This window comes from Vanrija pseudolonga, chromosome 2 (genome assembly GCF_020906515.1).
Source record: "Vanrija pseudolonga chromosome 2, complete sequence".
NCBI lineage: Eukaryota > Fungi > Basidiomycota > Tremellomycetes > Trichosporonales > Trichosporonaceae > Vanrija > Vanrija pseudolonga.
The window spans coordinates 4,138,663-4,159,254 of record NC_085850.1 but is presented as its reverse complement, the minus strand read 5'-3'; the positions used below and the strand labels follow the sequence as shown (position 1 = coordinate 4,159,254).

The 20,592-nt window shown below is 61.3% G+C and overlaps 8 protein-coding genes across 8 annotated transcripts; 2 read left to right on the top strand and 6 right to left on the bottom strand.

The window, feature by feature from the left end:
* Positions 1-1,559: 1,559 nt before the first annotated feature.
* Positions 1,560-3,639, top strand: MAL63_0 (Maltose fermentation regulatory protein MAL63). Its single transcript, XM_062769886.1, has 5 exons — positions 1,560-1,684; positions 1,887-1,978; positions 2,017-2,802; positions 2,842-3,343; positions 3,389-3,639. Exons 1-5 carry the CDS (start codon positions 1,637-1,639, stop codon positions 3,557-3,559), a joined length of 1,599 nt encoding a protein of 532 aa, XP_062625870.1. The 5' UTR covers positions 1,560-1,636; the 3' UTR covers positions 3,560-3,639.
* Positions 3,640-3,780: 141 nt separating this feature from the next.
* Positions 3,781-4,610, bottom strand: LOC62_02G003352 (uncharacterized protein; the record flags this gene model as incomplete). Its single annotated transcript, XM_062769885.1, has 2 exons — positions 3,781-4,429; positions 4,513-4,610. 2 exons carry the CDS (start codon positions 4,608-4,610, stop codon positions 3,781-3,783), a joined length of 747 nt encoding a protein of 248 aa, XP_062625869.1.
* A 704-nt stretch (positions 4,611-5,314) lies between these two features.
* SPCC417.10_5 (putative transporter) lies at positions 5,315-7,243 on the bottom strand (the record flags this gene model as incomplete). Its single annotated transcript, XM_062769884.1, has 5 exons — positions 5,315-5,859; positions 5,910-6,424; positions 6,644-6,797; positions 6,853-6,949; positions 7,043-7,243. 5 exons carry the CDS (start codon positions 7,241-7,243, stop codon positions 5,315-5,317), a joined length of 1,512 nt encoding a protein of 503 aa, XP_062625868.1.
* A 1,788-nt stretch (positions 7,244-9,031) lies between these two features.
* LOC62_02G003350 (uncharacterized protein) lies at positions 9,032-10,069 on the bottom strand (the record flags this gene model as incomplete). Its single annotated transcript, XM_062769883.1, has 2 exons — positions 9,032-9,830; positions 9,873-10,069. The coding sequence occupies 2 exons, from the start codon at positions 10,067-10,069 to the stop codon at positions 9,032-9,034; spliced, it is 996 nt and encodes a 331-aa protein (XP_062625867.1).
* Positions 10,070-10,439: 370 nt separating this feature from the next.
* Positions 10,440-12,351, bottom strand: FEN2_0 (Pantothenate transporter FEN2; the record flags this gene model as incomplete). The annotated part of the gene is made up of 6 exons (XM_062769882.1): positions 10,440-10,771; positions 10,809-10,986; positions 11,021-11,154; positions 11,196-11,758; positions 12,093-12,192; positions 12,225-12,351. The coding sequence occupies 6 exons, from the start codon at positions 12,349-12,351 to the stop codon at positions 10,440-10,442; spliced, it is 1,434 nt and encodes a 477-aa protein (XP_062625866.1).
* Positions 12,352-13,530: 1,179 nt separating this feature from the next.
* On the bottom strand, positions 13,531-15,243 carry lovD_2 (Acyltransferase LovD). The gene is made up of 2 exons (XM_062769881.1): positions 14,815-15,243; positions 13,531-14,655 (listed from the first exon to the last, which is right to left on the bottom strand). Exons 1-2 carry the CDS (start codon positions 15,167-15,169, stop codon positions 13,565-13,567), a joined length of 1,446 nt encoding a protein of 481 aa, XP_062625865.1. The 5' UTR covers positions 15,170-15,243; the 3' UTR covers positions 13,531-13,564.
* A 417-nt stretch (positions 15,244-15,660) lies between these two features.
* On the bottom strand, positions 15,661-17,689 carry pepF_0 (Serine-type carboxypeptidase F; the record flags this gene model as incomplete). Its single annotated transcript, XM_062769880.1, has 5 exons — positions 17,584-17,689; positions 17,315-17,531; positions 16,993-17,278; positions 16,430-16,952; positions 15,661-16,392 (listed from the first exon to the last, which is right to left on the bottom strand). The coding sequence occupies exons 2-5, from the start codon at positions 17,529-17,531 to the stop codon at positions 15,661-15,663; spliced, it is 1,758 nt and encodes a 585-aa protein (XP_062625864.1). The 5' UTR covers positions 17,584-17,689.
* A 711-nt stretch (positions 17,690-18,400) lies between these two features.
* Positions 18,401-20,295, top strand: POLR3D (DNA-directed RNA polymerase III subunit RPC4). The gene is made up of 3 exons (XM_062769879.1): positions 18,401-18,814; positions 18,851-19,895; positions 19,935-20,295. Exons 1-3 carry the CDS (start codon positions 18,423-18,425, stop codon positions 20,172-20,174), a joined length of 1,677 nt encoding a protein of 558 aa, XP_062625863.1. The 5' UTR covers positions 18,401-18,422; the 3' UTR covers positions 20,175-20,295.
* Positions 20,296-20,592: the final 297 nt, after the last annotated feature.

Sequence of the window (20,592 nt, the reverse complement as noted above, 5' to 3'; positions counted from 1 at the left end):
AGACACGTGGCGTGCTTGATACACCGCTTCACCACGTCGCTGCGCGTCTGGGAGAACTGTTTCTCGTTCTTCAGGGGATCCGAGGAGATGACGAGCGAGGTCGAGCGCCGATACTCGTCGTCTAGGCGCGCGTTGATCCCCTCGAGAACTGCCTTTGGGTCGTGCCCCTCCGCGACGACGTTGGCTGGGCCGTGGTGTCAGCTTGGAAACGAGGCACAGGGGAAGGGGAAGGTGTTGCAGTTGGAATTGCGCCCTGCGATCGTCTTCTTGCTTGCTTGGAGACGACAGATCCTGGAATCTGTTGCTCGTACGCAGGGCTACAAACATGCACGCCATGTGATTCCCAGCGAGGCCAGTGCGAGCTCCTCGACCCGGGCGAGATCGTCACGGCGAGGCACCACACGACTGCCCATCCTCCACGCCCACGCCACCCGCCGCCAAAGCCATACTCACCGCCGTCCTCCAAGCTGTAGTAACCTGCGATCTCTCTTGCCACGAGACGTGCAGCCCCGCCGCGATCCTTCAAGAAGTGCTCCAGCTCGCCATTGAAGTTGTCGATCATGCGCAGCAGCCGGGCATACTCGGTCTCTGAGTACTCGTAGCGGGACTGCTCCCATGCGAGGATCCAGCGGAGCACGCCGGCAAACTCGGGGTCGGAGCGGACGACAGCGTCGGCGAGGGACGTGTGTACGGCGACCTGTAGTGTGTGTGAGCCGTGGACTGAACGCGGAAAACAAAGCAGGACGTACCAAGAACTGGTGTTTGACTACGTCGTATTCTGTCCTTCTTCGCTCGACGTAGCTCGCCGAACTGGACTTGTAGAACCCAATGCTGCTCCACGCGCTCGAGAGCCACTCCATCATCGTGGCGTGCGTGCGTGTCGGCTTGACGTGGGTTGCAAGTGCGTGAATGTAACTGAGTAATGTTGAACAACCAAGGTTGGCTGCTCTCGAGTTTGTTTTTCCATCTTCTCCTCTGGGCTGTCACTCCTACCCCGACCCGCCGCTGCCCACGTCTGCTGTCCGTGGTCGCCAAGCAGGCGGCCCAAAACTTGCGAGCCTCACTACGGCATGGGGCAGGTAGCACCGATCTGCTGCTGCTCTTCTGGGTCAGACAGAGTGCCTGACCGTGGTCCATCCGACGAGCACTACTGACGCTGGAACCAAACAATCGGTGCTTGGAAGGTTATGGCCAGCGTATGCCCGCCCTGCGGCTCGCGGCTGACGGGAGGGCCTGATCCAGCTTCGCCAGTGGGCTCGCGACAACCCTCGACAATGGACAGGCGCAAAGCTCGCGCGCATGACGCAAGACTAACAGCATGGCCTAATGAGCTGGCCAGGCTTAGCACGTGCAGCGAGAAGAGAGAGCACCAGATCTGGGACACCCTCGAAAATGAAAAGCTCCCCGGGTGGGTGAACCCTGCGTGTTCTGTGGATTCCTTGCGCCAGTGGGCGAGTGCGACGAGGGTGGCCGGCGGGCCAAGCGAGCCCGAGCCAGGAGCCAGCCAGCCCAACTCACATTGCATCCTGTCAGCTGCTCGTTCCATTGTTGACATTCTACACCCTACTCCCAAGCCCGACGCCACCAGCCGCTTGCGGTTGCTCGCTCGTCGCATCAGCCGCGATAAGAACAGGTCATGGTCGTCTCCAAGGCGTGTGACGCATGTCGCGTCCGCCGAACAAAGGTGAGGAGTGAGACAGGGCGAGGAGGCGCGATCGCACGTGCAATGTGTCGGCTCGGACTTGGCTTTGCGTCGGCTCGCCTTCGCAGTTCCTAGGACAGTGGATGCACAGCCGCCGTGTAGTCTGTGCATGCTCACCACTGCTTGCGCCGAGCAGCGAGGCGCCCGTCTCTAGCACCCCCGTTCCAGCTCACTTACACCCCAGTGCGACGGCCACCAGCCATGCCTCAAATGCAAGACGAGCGACATCGGGTGCACGTTCGAGCTGTCGCGCAAGAAGCGGGGGCCGCGGGGCAAGTGAGTGGTCATGGCTGCGAGCTAGAGGCTGACGGCAGGACAGTGACGATGCTGCAGGAGGTGTTCGGGAGCGGCGCAGCGACGACGTCGAGTAGCGCAACGACACAGGTGTGCGAGGCTGGGCCATCGGAGCTACCGACGGCGAATGCGGAGATCTCGCCCATCTCGATGATAGCGAGCGACTGGCTGCCAACACTAGACCTGGGGGATAACAGCCTGCAACTAGTGACCCACGCATCTCCCCTCTCGCTCGCGCCGCTCGCCCTCCCGCCGGCCCTGCTCAACCCTTCCCCGGACCATCCGTTCGGCCAAGCGTTCCACTCGCGCGCACACATCATCGAGCTGATGGAGGCGCGCGTGTCCTCCCTCCTCCACTCGTACTTCACCCACCTGCACACCGTCTGGCCCGTAGTGGACGGGGTGGGCGTGCTCAAGCGCTTCGGGCACAAGGAGCACCTGTACAGCGAGAGCTTTGCGGCCATGGTACTGTCCATGTGCAGCCTGGCGCTGTTCCTCCCGTTCGAGGCCGCCAAGCCCGGCTCGTCGCGGCAAGCGGACACGCTAGTCCGCGAAGCCCTCGCCCTACACTCGAGCAACCCCGAGCTCGGGATCAGGCCCAACCTAGACTGTATCTCCACTTCGCTGATCATGTCATCTGCCCTCCGGCTCACGCACGGCTTTAACGCATGGTACCTCCGCCGCCGGGAGGCGTACGCGCTCGTCGAGCTGCTCAACCTCAGCAACCCGCGGGTGTACGACACGTTCACGGAGGCGGAGAAGTCGACGGCCGTCCGGCTGTTCTGGCACCTGGCCACAGGTGATCGGTGGGTAGTTGATCTTCACCTGACCCAGCTAATGAACAGATCAAACGCGCTCATTCTCCCCAAGCTGGAGGGCGACCTTCCCAACTTCCGCCCGCTCATCGCCATCCGCGGCAAAGTCACCCACCTCTCCTCTATCATGTCGGCCGAGTGGGCCACTTCAGCGGCGGTGGCGCAGATCGAGCCGACAACACGCGTGTTCGAGATCCTCGACGAGGACCTGGTCGCGTGCATCAGCGGGACATGTGGCGGCGAGGGCTCGGAGCCTTGTACCTTCGACGCCGAAGCAGCGATGGGATACCACCGCACGCTGGACGCCGTGACCTCTGGCCATCTGTCCCCTGTACAGGCGGCCGACTTCCTCCTCACACGGCTATGGCTGCACGCTGAGATCTGGCGTGCGTGCACGTCCCACTCGGTGCTCCAGTTTGAACCAGAGCACCGCGAACTCCGGATAGAGTATCCCGTCGAGGTGCTCGCGCGGACAGTGAGGGTCATCAATGGGCTGCCGGCCAGCGCGGTGTCAGGCAACGGGCCAGCGATGGTTAGTAGAGCTTGGCGCGGCTAGGGTTTCGCTGACGGGCTGCAGGGACAAAAGCTCAAGAACATCGTCGCCGCGGCCCAGGCTGTGCTCGCACTGCCCAACCCTCCTACGGCGTTTGAGGGTGTCGCCTCCCACGACGAGGCCATGGAGTTCGTTGCGCGTGTCCTCGAGCTGGCTGCGCCATTGACGACACAACGGTGGATCCGTTTCGAGTGATGGTTATCATGAGGTCTGTGGTTGTGGAATAGAATATGGCTGGGATGTTTGTCTTAGGATGTAGGCTGCATGTATAGGTGTTGTATAGTGTCCAACGACTTCGCTTGCTCATGCTTCACGGTTTGTTCAACGAATGCTCTCACACCCGCACCGACGCTGCCTCTGTGCAATGTTCATTCGCACGCCCTATTCTACCTTCGCATCTATGTACTCCTCACACCCTAAGGGTTGATACCCGTGGCCTTGATGACTGCGTCGGCCCACTCGCCAACGAGAGGAATCTCCGAGTTCCTCCAGATCTTGTCGCCGATTTCACGGCGGCCATAGCTCCCCGCGAGCCAGCCGAAGATGATGGCGTCGCCGTGGGTGATCTTGTCACCGGCGACGAAGGGGCCCTTGCCCTCGGCCTTGAGGGCGGCGAGGTGCTTCTCGAGGGTAGCGAGCTTGGCGCGCGCGGCGCCGGTCTGCTTCTCGACAAACTCGGGGTCGTCGAGGCGCGCGACCGCCGCCTTGAGGGCCGTGTCGTCGCCGCCCTGCTTGTTGGCCACAAGCCACTCCTGAACAGCCGCGTCGGAGGTGGCATAGGCGTTCGGGCCACCGAAGGGACGGATCTCGTTGGCGAGATCGTTGTTCGCCCACGTCTCGAGGAACTTGGCGTACGCCTTGCCCTCGGGGCCGTAGAAGAGCGAGCGCTCGGCAGTGCCGTGCTTCGCCTCGAGCCACTCGGCAATCACCCACGAGTCGGTGATGTACTCGTCGCCCACCTTGAGCGTCGGGACGGTGACCTTGGGGTTGCCCGAGGCCTCGGCGAGCTCGTTGCGGATCTGGGGGAACGTCTGGGGGATGTCGGTGTGGGGGACGCCGAGGATGCTGCGGGTGGGCGTCAGCGGGCAAGCGACGGAAGGAGCGGACAGGTGCCCCGGGGAGGAGGCGGCTCGGACGAGGGAACTCACGCAAGGTCGACCTTGGTCTTGAGGGTGTGGGGGCCACCGTTCTTGGTGCTGCCCTTCTTGCCAGTGAGGCCGTAGAGAATGTAAGGGGTGACGGTCATTGTCGTAGTAGTGGGTCTTGCGAGGTGGTGAGGAGTGTGGACGACCCAGTGCGTCACCTCGCGCACATTATAAGGCAGCCATCCACACCTCCACACCGCACCTCTCTTCCAGTCACGACACCGCCGCGCGATTGCTTTCCTGTCGTATCATGTCGCCATGAGTCAGTGGGTGACTGTTTGCCGACGAAGAATGGCGCAATGTGCTTCAATCGGACTTGGCCGATGACGCCAATTATCTAATCAAACCGGCCATCCTGTGCGCTTGACACTGGCAACAATTCAACAATGTGTGTGGTTGCATTGTTGATTACATTGCGAGCATGCTGCCTCCGTCGGAAAGAGATCAGTTGCTGACTTGGAGGTGGGATGGTTTGGCCGGGAAGATTCGGCTTCGAGGATGCACCTCGTGGGGCTCGGGTGCTGGAAAGGACGAAGCATTGTCGGAAGAGAGAGCGACTCTAGCGAGGTAGAACGACCCTCGAGGGTTGACTTGCTTTGGCCCTGGCGAGGTGACGTCTTCATTAATCCCTCACCCGCAGGCAAAGACCCGCTGGGGTACATCAAGGGAGTGTACTTCAATCGACTTGGACCAGATCCATACCCATGTCATGCCCGTGTCCCACGCAAGATGACCTTCTTTCATACTTTGTCTTCCTCACTACTACTACTACTACTACTACAAGAGCCCAAAGATTCACACCCGTCTAGAACGCATAGTGGAAGTAGGGGTTCTCACGGTCGGTGAGATCCTCCGAGTCGTCGGCGACGGGCTCGCTTCCCTCTGCCCAGAGGGCGGCACGCTTCTTGTTGCGGCTCGTGTAGAGGAAGTGGACGCACACCATGAGGAACATGCTGAAGGCGTAGAGGACGACAATTGAGGTGAGGGCGGGAACGTACTTGGGCTTATCCTTCTCACGGAAAGTCTGCGGGCCGATGAGGTTACCGGCGCAGAAGGCGACGAGGAACATGCCGTTGACGAATGTCTTCTTCGTGCGGCCGGCAACGTTGGACGTGAGAAGTGAGAGGGAGAGGGCAAAGGTGGCTGCGTAGCCGAGGCCGAGGTTGTAGCCGACGAAGCGGGCGTACTTGTCCTTGCAGCCCCAGACCATGGCAGTACCAGCGAGTGCGATGCCGCAGGGCATGATGGAGATGAGGGCACGGTAACCGTACTTGCCGGCGAGCCAGGGGAAGAAGAGGACGTTGAAGATGTTCCACGATCCGGCCAGCGAGAGGAGGAGAGTCATCTGGCCTGCGGGAGTTAGCTTAGAAATACTCCAGCCCCCGGCTCAAGCAACTCACTCGAGAAGCCCATCTGCGAAACGACGATACCGTAAAAGTTGAGGAGACCACCCGAGGGGATCATGAGGCAGAGCGAGACGAGGCAGAGCGAGACGAGGCAGAGGAGCCAGACAGCAGGGTCAAGGAGGGCCTCGCGGACCTGGTACCACTTCCAAGTCCTGTCAACGACGCCGAGCTGGTTCTCCTTGGTACGCAGGCGCGCGAGCTTGCGGTCGCGCTCGTTGAGGAACCAGGCGGTCTCGACCGAGTCGGGGATGAGGAAGAAGAAGAGCACGCCGGTGGCGACGGTCATGGCGGCGAAGAGGAGGAGGATGGCGCGCCACGAGTGGATGCTGAGCTTGTGCTCGGCGCCAGCCTTGGCGAAGCCGTACGCCACGAGACCGCCAAAGATCGAGATGCCAGCTTGCGTCGAGTACCACATGCCGGTGCGGAACGACTGCTCGCGGATACGGTACCATTGTGCGGTGAAGATGGTGAGTGCGGGAGTGATTGAGCTCTCGAAGAAGCCGAGGAAGCTGCGCGTAGTGTGAGCATGTGCATTGTGATTGTGGTTGTGGTGGGTCGTTGCATGGATTGTGGTGGGTCGGGCGTCCGCCGCCACGGACCACAGAAAGTGGCAGCGGCGGGGCGAGCCCGACCGAGTGCTAAGTAGGCCGAGTTTGTCGGCCCGGGCCGGTCGTGACCGAACCGGAATCGCCGTTCCACCCCACAATGTCCGGCTCTGGACCACTCACAAACGGACGACGAGCAGGCCCTTGAAGTCGTGGCAGGCCGCCATGCAGCCCAGCACGATGCCCCACACGATGATGGTGATGCCCGTCACCTTGGCGATGGGCCACCGCTGGAGGGCGTATGTGAGCGGGTACTCGCCGGCCAGGAAGCCAAAGTCTGGGATTGGGTGTTAGTTTTGGCGGGCGTGCTGCCTGCATGCTGCACGACGCACAGAAGATGGTGCCGAGCCACGAGTAGTTTGCGAGCGTCATCTTGGTGTCGGGGATGATGCCCATGATGGAGGCGTAGGAGAGACCCGTCTTGTCGAGCTGGGGCCATCAGCTTGTGGCACGGTGATGCTAGGGGACCAGGCTGGTGGTGCCAAGAGAGCGCTCGGTCCCCTCTCCCCCGCGACCACTCACGTATTGCAGGCCGTAGACGAGACACAGCAGAGGCATGATGAACCAGTCGATGCGGCGCCGGAGACGGATGTTGTCCTCCTCCGAGATCTCCTCGTCGCCCAAGTCGCTCCCGGTGCGCTTCTCATTGTCGATGGTCTCGACATGTTGGCCCTTGAGCGAGGCCTTGTCGTCGGAGGGCTGGATGCCAGTAGTAACAGCCATGGTATGTGCGAGAGGGATGGTGTGGGGCTTCTCTTCGTTGCGCCTCCCCCGCGGTGCTCCGTCCTTTTAAACCTAACGGCGACTGAGCGCGCGGCTACATGATCTGCCATCTGCCTAACGCTGGACGTTTATCCGGACTCGAAAGTCAGCTCGCATCAGGCCCGTTAGTCATGCATGCCCCTGCCTGAGGCTGAGTCTGGCCTGGGGGTGAAGGTGCCCCGATCGGACAGAGAGCGCTCGATGCGCGCGCAACGACCGCAGCAGCAGGACGGAGCGGGCGCGCGGGTGAGCCACTGAAACGCCCTCGTTGAGATCGAGCCGACACATGTCCTGTGCCGGCCGGTCGGCAGCGGCGAGCTGCCCGCAGGCCAGGTCGAACGCTACCCTTACCGTTGCTGCCCACACCGACCTGCGCTTAGTCACGGACTATGAATACCATGCTCAAGGCCAAGCGCCAAGGCGAGCAACCTTGCCGTCCAACTTGTCCATCGCTCCTGGTGCCTTGGCGTAAAGCAAACACCTCTCGCCAAGCGGCACGCGACGGCTCGACGACCGATGCGGGAATTCCGGAGGCACGCAGGCTGTTAAACAGGCTGAAGCCCCGCCACACTTTTCTCCCTGACCGCACTGGCACCAGGTTGCAGTCGGCCATTTCGCATTGGCCCCTCGGGTTAGCGGAAGGGGGGTTTGTGGGTGTGCATAGTTTGTGGGGCAGGTGGGGCAGGTGGAGGGGCAGATGTTAATTAGGTAGATAACGCAATGTCATGACAATTCTCATGTCAACGGGCGCCGGAGGGCCCTAATCTCTATGGAGATGGTCCACCAGTCCATGTTATCTGATCGACTTCGTGTTTGCTTCTGACACGTCAAAGACGGACATGATGGCGCTAGCCATCAAGATACGAGGTTATCGCGGCGAGGCATGTGCATGTGCTCGGTCGCGAGTGGGGCGCATGCGCACATGTCGACACGAGCACGCCCTGTGCTATGAACAGTCGCACAAACCGTCTTGGCAGCACCCAAACTCGCCCGCGCCGGTAATTGGGAGTGCAAAACCACCGAAAGGACGGTTCAAGACACCACAAGTTGCCGGTCTCCACGACTACGGCTGCGTCTGGCGGCCGAACGCGCGCCGAGTCAACCCCAACGAAAGCACTACGCGATAGCCTGGCAGAACGATAGCCTGCGCAGGTGGTGCAGTTGGAGTCCACGGAAGTCGAGGGATGCATAGTCGCAGATGCCAGGAGGGCGGTGTCAGGCAGGATGATCTTCGGCAGAGTACGGGGTATGCTGCAGGGTCTTCGTTTGGACGTGCAGTGCAACTGCGGGGTCGCCGAGAGTCGCGCCCTCGAGGTCGTTCGTTGCCCCGTGGTGAATGGTGTGGAGCACCAGAGGATCGACCGAGAGGTTGCAGGGATAGTGGGTGTCGTCGGGGACTGACCGAACCCGACTCGGCCACTCAGCTCCCCCACACCGAGACCGCAGCCATTCACGTCTGCCGAGACAAGCGAGGCTGGTCACACGGCCCAGCGCCACGTCTGTTCCAGCGCGATTCCGTGGAAAACGGACAACATAAGAATGTCGGCGTGCGAGTCGGTCTGGCCCTCGATTGAGCGCCAAGAACTCGTGCCCACGCCACAAAGCCACGCCGACGCCGACATGCTCGCACCGGAACAGGATCTCTGACTCAGGTCAAGAATAACTCAATAGCAGCGAGTATACGCTGTCACTGGGCTGTGCGGCGAGCAGAGCGGGGTGACATGAGTATGTGCGGAGGCAGCAACATGACTACAACGACAGGACGGTCGGAACAATCATGGCAAACAGCCCAGTCCACACCCAGCCGCGATACAGCGCCGTCCACCCTTCCTCCTTGACGATGGACGACACGGCGTCCGCGAGGCCAGAGTACGGCGGAGACCGGATGACGACCGCCCAGTCTGGCATATGAGCGTCGTCGGACACCTCATCGTGGTACGCTCCTGCCGGATTGAACCGCTGTGCGCCGAGGCGAGCAAAGAGCACGTCGAGCGGCGTGAGGACGACGGTGAACGCGAACGCGATACCCCAGAACACGGTCCACATGGGCTTGTTGACGCCTATCATAGGCCACTTGCCAAGCAGAGCATGCTTGATGAGAGGAATGACGACAACGTAGAGGATCGACCGCACGGCGACCGTCACGACCGTCCCCCAGCTCCACAGGCGGAAGGGGTTCGCGCGCTCGGCGGAGCTCAGCAGAGCCGTGGCGCTCAGAGCGCGCGGGTACTCCGACGTCCCGGGGAACGGGGTCAACATCTCCCGCGTCATGATGACGCCCGCGGGGATGAGGATGACGGACGTGATGATCGCCGCGACGGTAGAGCGCGAGTCGAGCGTCGAAACATGCCTCTTGTCCAACTTTTCCAGCGCTACACTGGTGTAGTGCCAGATGAAGTACCCAGCAAAGGAGGTCAACGCGGCCGAGATCAAGCCTGCCCAGGTCAGCGGGGATGTGGGGGCCGCCATACCGCTGAAGACGCCAACCCAGCCCTGCGAGCGCTTCGCAGCCGCAATCATGCCGAAGACGGTCGTCGCGTGCGTCGTCCTGGTGCAGGTCAGGCGCGATGCAGCGGAGATAGATACCTACGCTGTCCCATCGCCGCCCTCTTCATCCGGGAGACGGATCGATGTGGGGCGGTAGTCGACACGAAGTCGGGTCACAGCACCCAGCACCACCGTCAAAAGCAGGACACATGCTGGCCAGATGGCCAAGCCGATGAAAATCGTGAGAACGACCACGATTCCTTGCCAATCCGGGCTGCTTGATTGACTATGGGACTTCATTGTGAGTATGATGGAGCACCAGGCTTTCACTCCGTGGTTGTGCTTAAAGCATTTTCGAGGTGTGAGTGGTGACGCGCGTCGGCGGTGGTGGGTGCCCGTTGCCCGTGTCGTGTTCTCTTACGACGCCGTCGTGTGGGGCTGCAGATGGATCATTTGTTCGGATGCAGATTAGCACGATGCAGCAGCAGGAGGAATGCAATCGGCATGGTGTTGGGGCAGAGCGGCCTTCATGACCATGTTTGACGTCTCAAAGTGCAACAGTGACGTCAGCCTCTGTCGCCACGAAACCAGCCTTGCTTGACCTTGCAGCATGCATCGGGCGTCTGGTAGAGCTCCCAACGATCCCCAACCCAACTCCAGCCCAACAAACCTACTTCGACTCGCCATCCGAGTCGATAACCTGGCGCGCCTCGGCGTCCTTGGCAGACGCTGCGCGCCTCCGATCCCGCTCATCAAAGTACGCGATCGCCAGCGCGACAAGCACGGCGCACAGGCCGAACCCGGCGGTGATGTACAGTCCTGTCGAGACGTACGGCTGCTTGTAGGTCGGGAAGGTGAAGATCGGCAGCCACGCAATGAAGATGTACGCGAGGGCGTTCATCGCTGCCGAGACGTACGCGCGCTTCTCGGGGTCGCCCCGCGAGGTCTCGTTGACCGCCGTCCATGTCACGCCAGCGGAGCATCCGGCAAGCGGGGTGAGGTCTGGGACGTAAGTGGGTGGTGAGAAGGTGTCACGCACAGTAAAGGAGCCACCGCTGTGCCTTGTGTGGCGGGTGCACGGGCGTCGCGGCGAGCGAGATGGAGAAGATGATGGCCATGACGCTTGTGAAGGCCATAATCGGCCACCTACGGGCTCCTGGCAGCCCGTCCGAGATCCAGGAGGCCAAGAGGCCAAGCATAATGCCGATGACGTTCATCTGCCCGTCAGCGTAGCAGAAACGCGCAACTTACGCCAAGGGGGATGAGGTTAATCTGCTGGACGGTGAAGACCGGGGGTTTGCCCTTGACGTTGTAGCTCTTCGCCCAGAAGATCATCGAGCCGCCAGCCTGGCCGAACTGGCACGCGAAGATGAAGAAGAGCGGGACTGGGTGGGGTCAGTCAGTGTGCCACGTGGACCCAACTTACAGAGCCACACATGCCACGTCTTGTGCCAGCGGTAGATGTCCTTCCACTTAAACAGGCCGGTGTAGATCTTAGTCTCGCTCGGCATGCGTTCACGCGCGAGCTCGACCTCGCGCTGCGTGAAGATCCAGTTGGCCTTGGCGCGCGAGGGGAGCTTGGGCATCGCGATCGCCGTCCACACGGCACACGGGAAGGAGATGACGCCACAGATGATGAAGAGCCAGCGCCAGCCTGCCATGCCGAGGCGGTTGTTGAGCCCCGAATAAATCGCGGCCATCAAAAAGCCAGAGAAGAGCGGCCCGACCTGGGTACAGATCTGGATGAGGGTGTTGCGGCGCGCGAGCTCGTGCGGCTTGTAGTACGAGCTGCAGACATACATCACTGCCGGGAAGTGGCCGGCCTCGAACAGCCCGACGATGAAGCGCACCGCGTACAGGTGGTTCGTGTTCTTGATGGCGGCCGTGCAGAAGGTCGCGATGGTCCACCCCAGCTCGAGGAACGCGATGTAGTACGACGCGTTGACGCGCGTGAGGATCAGGTTGGAGGGGATCTGGCCAAAGACATAGCTGCGGTCTGTGAGTGGCAGGTGGCAGGAGGGAGGTGTAGCACTTACGCAGCGGACCAGAATGCGTTGGCATAGTTGAGCTCATTCCCGTACAGCTGCAGTTCCTCCTTCATTCCCGACTGCGTCGTCAGCACCTCCTGTACACATCCCTCCTCGAATAATCCGCCGCCACAAGTATTTCAGCCGTCGTATCTCGTATCTTCTTTCTCCATGTTACTTCCACCCGCCACTCTCATCTGTCCCACCACATCACAAAGAACGGGCTGCTACTCACGTTGAAGGCGTTCGTGATGTTAACCCAGCCTGTTAGCTGCTGTTCAAGACGCAGAACTCACTGGTCGAGGTAGCGGATCATGACGCCGAGCGCGGCGGACGAGATGAGGGTGATGTCGAGCTTGGTGAGGAAGCGTGCCTCCTCCTTCGACACGTCGAGTGCTGGGGTCAGAGCTGTCGTAGATGCCACGTACAGGACCACACGTAGCTCTTCCATGTGCGCTGCTGCTGCGGCGGCTCAGCGCCGCCAGTGAGGACGGGCACCTGGTCGACGCCGTCCGCGCTGGCGCTGGCGCGCGGCTTTTCCTTGAGGTCAGACATGGAAATCAGTGGGATTGGGATTGTCTTTGTGTCAATGTTCCCTGCTCTTATGTGCCCCGCGTTCGTTCGGTCGGCTCGGGAGTCGGGAGCTCCAGGTACACCCCGGCCGAAGAGAGCTCGTGCTCATGCAGGCCAAGGATTGGCATCGACGGATATGGCTGCGCTCTGCTTGGCCAAACGCTACATAGGCGACGTTGGGACCTAGTATCCGGCTGGCTGCCATCATCGTCACGCCATGTCGGGTCCAGTTGGCGTATGTATGCGTGTGGAGTTGAGTGCTGGAAACGGCAGTGTTGGGTGAGACAGCATGAGCGCCGCCGATAGAGCATTTGAGTTATACGCCCATGTTGTGATCCTCCACTCTGGTGACGTGATTATCGCTATCGCGCGCCGTCGCGCCTCCCGATCCGCTGTCCACCCCTTAACCCAGCTTGGCTGCCAGGCCCCGGTCGTCGGACAGGGCCCGACAGCCACACGGCCCCGGCCATGGCCGAGCGCTAGACTTGGCATTGTCTTGTGCGTGCTGATTGGGCACACGAGTGGTAGGAGTGCGTAGAGTGGGGGAGGTGGCGTCGCTGCCGAACATGCCGAACGTGCCAGGGTGGCACCGAATCGGCGGTGTTCCACCGCGACGCGCACTCCGCTCGTCATCAACGCTTTGGAGGAGGAAATACGTGCATGCGACGAAGCGTATGTAGACCACGGAGAGGCAGAGCTGCGAGCACGGCCGAGGGCCGGGACTCCCAGGCTCGGAGCCGGAGCTCTGAAAATACACGTTCTCATCTTCGGCGTGACGCCCACTTCCTTCTGTGGGCCAAGTCAGATCTTTCTGCGAGTCAAAAGACCCCAAAATATCCGGATATCAAACACTCTTGCACATAGATTGGAGTCGAGTGCAACAAGCGACTGTTGTGGCCAACTTCGCGCCACAGATGGCGAGGCTGCTACACCATGTTGCCGTTCCGTGTCGGGCAGTGCTCATGAAGCTGAAAACTGACGAGGTTAAGAGTGTCAGCATTGCATGCACCGCCGTATTGGCGTGTAGATCTCTGTCTGTGCACTTTGGAGGGACCGAGAGATGACCGAGATGATTATAAAGGTGCCACCTCGAGAGGTTACATCCTCCTGCTGACTCAAACCCGTAAGCGTCGGTGACCCCGCCGACGGCGGCCAAGAAACCAGTAGTTCATCCAAAGTCGTAAGCACCGTCTATCTATTCCTTGGCCTCAATCGCATCATACACTGCCCGCTCGAACGTCTCATGCGCGACGTTGAACGGCTCCGTCGCGGGCGGGTCTGGCGCCGGCGCGAAGATCTGCGCAAAGCACATGCCGACGATCCCCGTGGCCGGGTCGATCCAGTAGTCAGTCTTGCAGGCGCCGCCCCACGTCCCGCTACCCGCCTTGCGCCCGTGCGCCGACTCGACAGTGTTGATCGTCAGGCCGATGCTGTGCGCGAGCCCCTGCCCGCCGTTCGCGCACATGTTCTCGTCGGAGTAGGGCTGCGTGTACACCACGTTCGCGAGGTCCTCGTACGCGGACGTGTTGTCACCGCGAGGCGGGAGAGAGTTTGCGAACAGTTCGGTGTACGACTCGGGGGACAGCAGCCCGCCCGGCTTTGACGACGCGAGGATGGCGCGCAGGAAGGCGAGGTAGTCCTTCGCTGTGCCGAGCAGGCCGCCACCACCGGCGTATTGCTTGATCTTCTTCTCTGGCCCAATGATCGTACGGATGCCGGTCGAGTGGACGAGCTCACCCTGCAGCCTGCCGCATGCCTGCTGCAGGCGCGAGCGGACGTCGGCGTCGGCGTACCACACCAGGTCCTTCAGCCCGAGCGGAGTGAAGATGTTCTTCTGGAAGAACTCCTCGAGCGTCAAACCCGACGCACGCTCGACAAGGATGCCGGCCCAGTCAATGCCGATACCGTAGACGAACCGCTCGCCGGGGGACGAGACGAGCGGCACGCCAATATGGCCGCTCACGCCGCCGTCTTCATCGTCGAAAAAGTGGCGCGAGTAGCAGCCGCGCTCCTTCATCCACCGCTCCAGCACAGGCGAGAAGAGGCCGTACGCCAGGCCGGAAGTGTGCGAGAGGATATGGCGCAGCGTGAGCGGCGTTGTCCGCGGCTCGAGGATCTCGGACCCCGGCGCGTCGGACGCGTAGCCCCGGAGAATCGGCTGGCATGCGACTTCGGGAAGATAGTGGTCGATGACGGCCGGGTTGTCGAGCGAGATGACTCCCTCGTCGACGAGGAGCAGACACGCCACCGAGGTCACGAGCTTGGTGCACGAGAAGAGCTGGAACACTGTTGCGCGATTGCCGAGGTGAACCGAGGGGAAGCGGTTCGATGGCGCGATAAGGTCGGTCAAGGTTCGGTCAGGTGTCGGTGGGGTCGGTCGAGAAAGGCACACGCACGTCAGTGTTTGCTCGGCAAGCCGTCGGCCCCAGCCCGATAACAACTCACTGGTACGCTCGTCCACCTGGCCCTTGTCCGGCTCGCCGAACACCCGCTCGCCGGCGCAGTTGAAGTACAGCTCGCCCTCGGCGTCGGACACGGCAAAGGTGAGCGCGTTGACCTGGCGCGAGTCGACCGCCGCGTGGAGGATGGCGTCGAGGCGCGCCTTGTCGTCTGCTGTGAAGGCCAGGCGCGGCTTCGCCTTGCCTGCGCCGTTTGACTGGGCCCGGACAGGAGGGTACACCTTGGGCGCGGTGTTGATTACCACCGGATACACTGGTGCGTCGGCCTTGGCGGTGCCGCTGGCCGAGGCGCTGGCCTTGGCCTCGGCTGCTAGGCGGCGGGGGGTGATGTCGTGGGGCATTGTGTGTGATGATGAGGAGGGGATAGGATATGCGCGCCTGTATATATATGTTCCGGAAGTACAGGCTGGTGTAGTGTACAATGGTGTGATGCCAAGTAACCTGTGGAGTTGGCCCCCATGTAAACGCTTGCAGTCTCGGCTATCGTGGCTTCGGTGTTGGCCGCGACCGGCCGCGGGTCCCCGGAACCTGGCGCGGCGGGAACCTCACCGAGTGAAGGAGTTGTTGGTGGTTGCATGCCGTCATGGCAGCCGACCACTCAGGGAGATTAAGCGGCATGTGGCGGCAGTTTCAGTCAGCAGTCACCGGTGCGGAGGCGACCTCGTGCCATGTTCGTCGTCCTCACCCTCTGTTCTGCGCGGCCGGGTTTCTGTGCCTCCGCATTCGAAAACGACATTTCGAACCTCGGCACGCGTAGAGTTTGCCGTGGCACCATGATGCCATCAGGCCGACTCGATTGGCTGGAGATTGGTTACAATATCCAAGGGATTATTCATGCAAGCATAGAGTGGAACGATACAACAAGGCACACGAGCAGGGCTGCAACTACCGCCGGCTCGCGTTCCGCGCTGCCGCTGTCCCGCTGGCTGCTGGGGGCGGAAGACGGCGTGCCGCTAGAAGAGTTGGTGGAGGAGGACGCCGGAGCGCTCGCGTCGGAAATCGACTGCACACGCCCCAGGACCCACTCGAGGTGTCGGTATGCCGCGCGCGGCTGGTACTCGGGCTGCATGTGCCCGGCCTGGAAGGTCTGCACCCACATCAAGCCGCGCTCCTCATGGTAGTAGCCCTGCTGGCCGCGCGGGCCCTTGATGCCGTCCAGACCAGACGCGAGGAACACGTCGTCGTAGCGGACATCCACGGTATCGAGGATCCAGGGCTCGTACGGCGGGGACTGGAATCCGAGGTGTCCGTTCCAGGTCATGTTCTGGATTTCCAGGAGCGTGCCGTTGGTCATGACCACAAAGTCAAAGTCGCCATTGGAGATGAGAACACGGTTCGTCTTCTCAATCACTTGGGGGAGGACCTTTTCGATCGACAAGGCGCTCTTGTCGACACCCTTGACGAACACGTTGCCGGCGGCGCACTCCTTCCATTGGAAGCTCGTCGGAGCGTGGATGGCGGCGACGACATCCGGCCTAGTGAAGTACGGCGGGTTGCCCGGCGGGCTGTACTGGAAAGTTCCCGGCATGCCCAAGATGTCGTAGGGCACCGGGCAAGCTTGGCTCTAAAGATCAGTGTGTGATCCTCCCCCTAATACTCACAATAAAGTAGGGGTTGAAGCATGTATTGATGCTGAATTCCTCCTCGAAGACCAAGTCGTTGATGTCGCACCGGTCTGTAACGTTGCCAGGTGGCGGCTGGACGCCAGAGGCTGGGAAGACAAGGTACTTGTTCAAGTAGTCCTGGTACCCGCACTCCTTGTGGATCGCAGCGAGCTGGTTCATGAATGTGTCGTTGAATCCCCATATGTTGAGATTGGCCTCCACATGTCCCAGGGTGGGGAACTGTGTCTGCACTTGTGACATGTCGCCGATAACCGGGTCGTAGACAAGCGCACCTGCAAGGTCAAAGTTGGCCGTGTTGTTCTGGTTGATGAACTCGGCCGAGATGTAGGGCACGTATCTTCCGGCGTAGCTCTCGCCCGTGACATAGATCTTGTAGTTCTGGATCCCGAAGATATCCTGCCAGTTCTTGAAGAACTTGGCGAAGGCAGCCGCGATCTCCTCCTGGGACGTGGCGTACGGCGTGCCAGCGGAGAAGCCAGTTCCGATCGGCTGATCGACCCTGCGCCCGTCAATATCCTCCTCAACTTCGCTCTACCCACCAGAGCATGTTGGTCAAGTTGTTCCACGAGTACGGGTTCGCCACGGGGGCAATGGTTCCCGGCTCCCAGATGATCGGGCCATTCTCCTGGATGAAGCCCTCGAGACTCGAGCATCCTGGACCGCCGTTAAGCCAGATGGTGACCTCGTTCACTGGGTCGCCGGCCTTGGGCGCAAAGAAGAAGAAGAGGCTGCCCTCGGTCTGGTTGTTGGCATCCACGGCCACCGAGCCCGAGTACAGCTCGCCAAAGTTGAAGGTCACATCCGGGAGCGCAGTGACGAGGTATGCTGCGGGGATCAGTATTAATAAACCCAACGACTTACGCTCAGTCTTCGGCGTCTTGTACCGGTACGAGACAGTGGTATTCGTGTTCGTGTCATTAGTGGGAGCCCTGGCCTGCAAGGCGGCGCGCTCGAACGCTTCCCTCCGAGCAATCCCCTCAGGCTCGTAGGCCCGCAGAGGATGAACCCGGCCGAACGGGGATCTCGAGGCCAGTGCCGGGACGGCGAGGATGGCAGCAACCAGCGGGGCGATCAACATCTTGTGACGTCAGCTGATGGGGAACAACTCGAGGGCTTGGCACAGAACCGACCTTGACGAAGCTGATCCGCAGATGGGAACAGTAGGGACACAGGGAACAAGGATGACCGCGCGATCCATGGGGTTTATGTACCCAACTCGGACTGATGGTCTCGTTGTCGAAGCGAGGTGGTGGTACATACGTCAGACGGCTGCGTGGATGCGGAGCCGCGAGCGTACATATGTGTGTCTGCGACATCACGAGGTGCCTAGCCAGGGTTAGCGTCGCAGCTGGCGGCCACAACAACCCTGCTGGCCGCGTGGTGAGCACATTGTAGTCTCATAGAAGGTGCGACTGCGCAGGATAAAGACTTTGGCTAGCGTCAGCCAAAAATACCGCGCTGGTGAGATTCTGTAGCTGCGACACAGATGGTCATGTCAACTCTGCGCAGTTAAGGTCTCGTGCCTGGCTGGAGTCACATCAATGGTCGCCGGCTTAGCCTTATGGCTGGTCATCCGACATGTTTCGGGCTCTTCTGGGGCGGTGATGGCGCCTTGTTAGATCGTGAGCAGCGAGGACAACGTGGGTACGGGTAGATAGTTCCTGTTTAGAACACATTTTGCTGGTCTCGTGCTTGACAGCCTCGAGACTTGCTATGGACTGATGGAGTGGAGGAAGTGATTGTTGTTTGTCTTCGCATTTCATTTTAAACTTTTGAAAATGACGTCGATGGGATTAGAACATGAGAAGGTGGGATCTGATTAGCGGAACTAAATTTCCCACGTGGGGATAAAGATTTCCCACGGTCGTCCTCCACCCACAACTGTGAATCATCCAACGCCTGCGATATTTTGAACGCGCCAACTTGTGCAATCCATCTCTCGCTTCAACACATCTTATCCATCAAAACAATGTCGGGACGAGACATCAAGCCCCGACTACCAGCGCACCCAGGTCCGCGTCGTTCAAAGCCAGTGCTCGTCGCTGCAGCTGCAGCCGAGGCTGACGGCACCGCTGGCCCATCGACCTCGACTGCCCCGCCTGCTCGTTCTCGAGCGAGGGCACCGGCGGCTGACCCGGACGCGATGCATGTCGACTCAGCTCCCGAGGCTTCTGCTCCACCAGCACCTCGACCAGTGGCCGTTGCTGCAGTTGCGGGCCCAAGCACTGCGTCGCGGTCGGCGACCCCCACTGGTCCCAACAGCGGCGCGAACATGCCGGCACTGAGCGGGGGAGAGCCGGCGGCATCTGGCGTGGCGAAGATGAAGTTCAAGCCCAAGATGCCCATCAGGCGAACGGTTCAGTGAGTCGCTGCTCTCGCACTGGGCTGACAAGGCAGGGAGCCAGAGGTCAAGGCCGAGCCCACGCCGGCTCCATCGACACGAGGACGGGGCGCGCCGCGCGGGCGTGGACGAGGTGCGGGCCCGGGACGCGGAGGTCGTCCCCAGCAGGTGGCGTCACAAACGATCGCCGCCGGTCCCTTTGGCGGCACACGCCCCGGTGCGTCGCGCCGAGCCGTCGTTGCGCCCCCACCGCCAGCTCGCCACATGGGCGACGTGACCAGCGTCGAGGTGTACTCGGACAATGAGGATGGCTCGCGCCCCGGCGTCATCGACATTGACGCAGTTTCGGCCCTCAGCGAGAGCGCTCCGACGTCGCTTTACCGTGACCGTGATTTGGACGGCGGCAAGGCCAAGCTTAAGGAGGAGAAGATGGCGCGTCTGAAGGAGATCAAGAAGGCGCGCAAGGCCGAGAGGCGGCGCCGCACTGAGACGGCGGCGTCGCGTGCGCGCACAGACGACGACGTCGACATGGGTGGTGTTCGTGTCAAGGCCGAGCCCCTGTCGCCGTCTGCGTCCCACGCGGCTCTGCTCGACCCCAACGCTGGTGTCCCCGCACCCCTCGTCCGTGTCGGCGACCGGATGCTCCCCGCGGACGTTCAGCAAGACCGCGACGCTGACGGCCGACTTGTTCGCAACTTTGTCTCTGGCACCACTGAATCGACGCCAGAGACGGATGTCGAGTTCAACAAGGCTCAGGCTGTCGACCTGTCCGAGTCGGAGGAGGAGGAAGAGGAGGACGACCTCGACGGCGACTTTGTGGAGAAGGAGGGCGGCGACAACCCCGAAGACAAGCTGTTCCTCTTCCAGTTCCCAAGCCAGATGCCCAAGCTTGTTCGTCACGGCCCAATCGACGCAACAGGCGACGTTGCCATGGTCGAGGAAAAGCCCGACGTCAAGCCGACGGCTGCTGCGCTCAAGGCTCGCAAGAAGGACGCGGCTGCGGCCCCGCCGCCAGAGGGCAGGATAGGCACGCTCGTTGTCATGAAGAGCGGCAAGGTGAAGCTTGTCTTTGGCGAGGGCGACGCTGGCATTGTCATGAACGTGAGTGCTGGAGCGGATTAGAACGGAGCTGACTGGCAGGTATCGGCAGGTGTCCCCACCACGTTCTTGCAGCAGCTGGTGCATGTCGACACCAAGGCAAAGTCGGCCAACGTCCTTGGCGAGATTCACAAGCAGTACACGGTCACGCCCGACATTGACCGCCTGCTCGAGGAGTTGTTCCTCAACGGCGGCGAGACGCCCGGCGACCGCGAGAAGCGCGAGCTGAAGCGCATCAAGATGGAGGCGGGTCTGGTCAAGATGGAGCCTGGCTCGCCATGAGGCGCGCATCACGACGCCGCGACGCTCCACAGGCCTCCGCCAATCGTTAGACGACATCACATCCGGCCACTTTCGGCCGATTCATTCATTGTACATGCCATGCATGCTGGTTCTCAGCAGAGGCATGCCGCCAGGTCTAGCGGTCACGGGACCTTCGCCCCGGTCCAGCTCTGTCCTCAACTCTACCCACGCCGCCACGCCTCTTTTGACGAGCTTGGCAACTGACCACCTAACCTTGTTCCATTTCGTTATCGATTGACGTAAAACGGGATTCCGGCAGCGTCATGTCCAATCACACGTTCGACGGTTGCTCTCTTGGCGAGAGGCGCCCAGCCAGCAACGAATCGGGACTATTGCATGCCCCGGGATGCGAGCTCCACACTGGCCGCTTCGAGAGGCGGGTGGCAGTGACTGCCAC

What these genes read in the sequence shown, in the direction of transcription:
- lovD_2 (XM_062769881.1), bottom strand. Translation starts at nt 15,169, where the DNA reads ATGCCCCACGACATCACCCCCCGCCGCCTAGCAGCCGAGGCCAAGGCC. An exon ending in CCAGGTGGACGAGCGTACCA is followed by an intron (nt 14,656 to 14,814) that starts GTGAGTTGTTAT and finishes ATCGCGCAACAG; the next exon opens with TGTTCCAGCTCTTCTCGTGC.
- MAL63_0 (XM_062769886.1), top strand. Translation starts at nt 1,637, where the DNA reads ATGGTCGTCTCCAAGGCGTGTGACGCATGTCGCGTCCGCCGAACAAAG. An exon ending in AAGCGGGGGCCGCGGGGCAA is followed by an intron (nt 1,979 to 2,016) that starts GTGAGTGGTCAT and finishes GGCTGACGGCAG; the next exon opens with GACAGTGACGATGCTGCAGG. An exon ending in CAGGCAACGGGCCAGCGATG is followed by an intron (nt 3,344 to 3,388) that starts GTTAGTAGAGCT and finishes GACGGGCTGCAG; the next exon opens with GGACAAAAGCTCAAGAACAT.
- POLR3D (XM_062769879.1), top strand. Translation starts at nt 18,423, where the DNA reads ATGTCGGGACGAGACATCAAGCCCCGACTACCAGCGCACCCAGGTCCG. An exon ending in CCCATCAGGCGAACGGTTCA is followed by an intron (nt 18,815 to 18,850) that starts GTGAGTCGCTGC and finishes CTGACAAGGCAG; the next exon opens with GGAGCCAGAGGTCAAGGCCG. An exon ending in ACGCTGGCATTGTCATGAAC is followed by an intron (nt 19,896 to 19,934) that starts GTGAGTGCTGGA and finishes GCTGACTGGCAG; the next exon opens with GTATCGGCAGGTGTCCCCAC.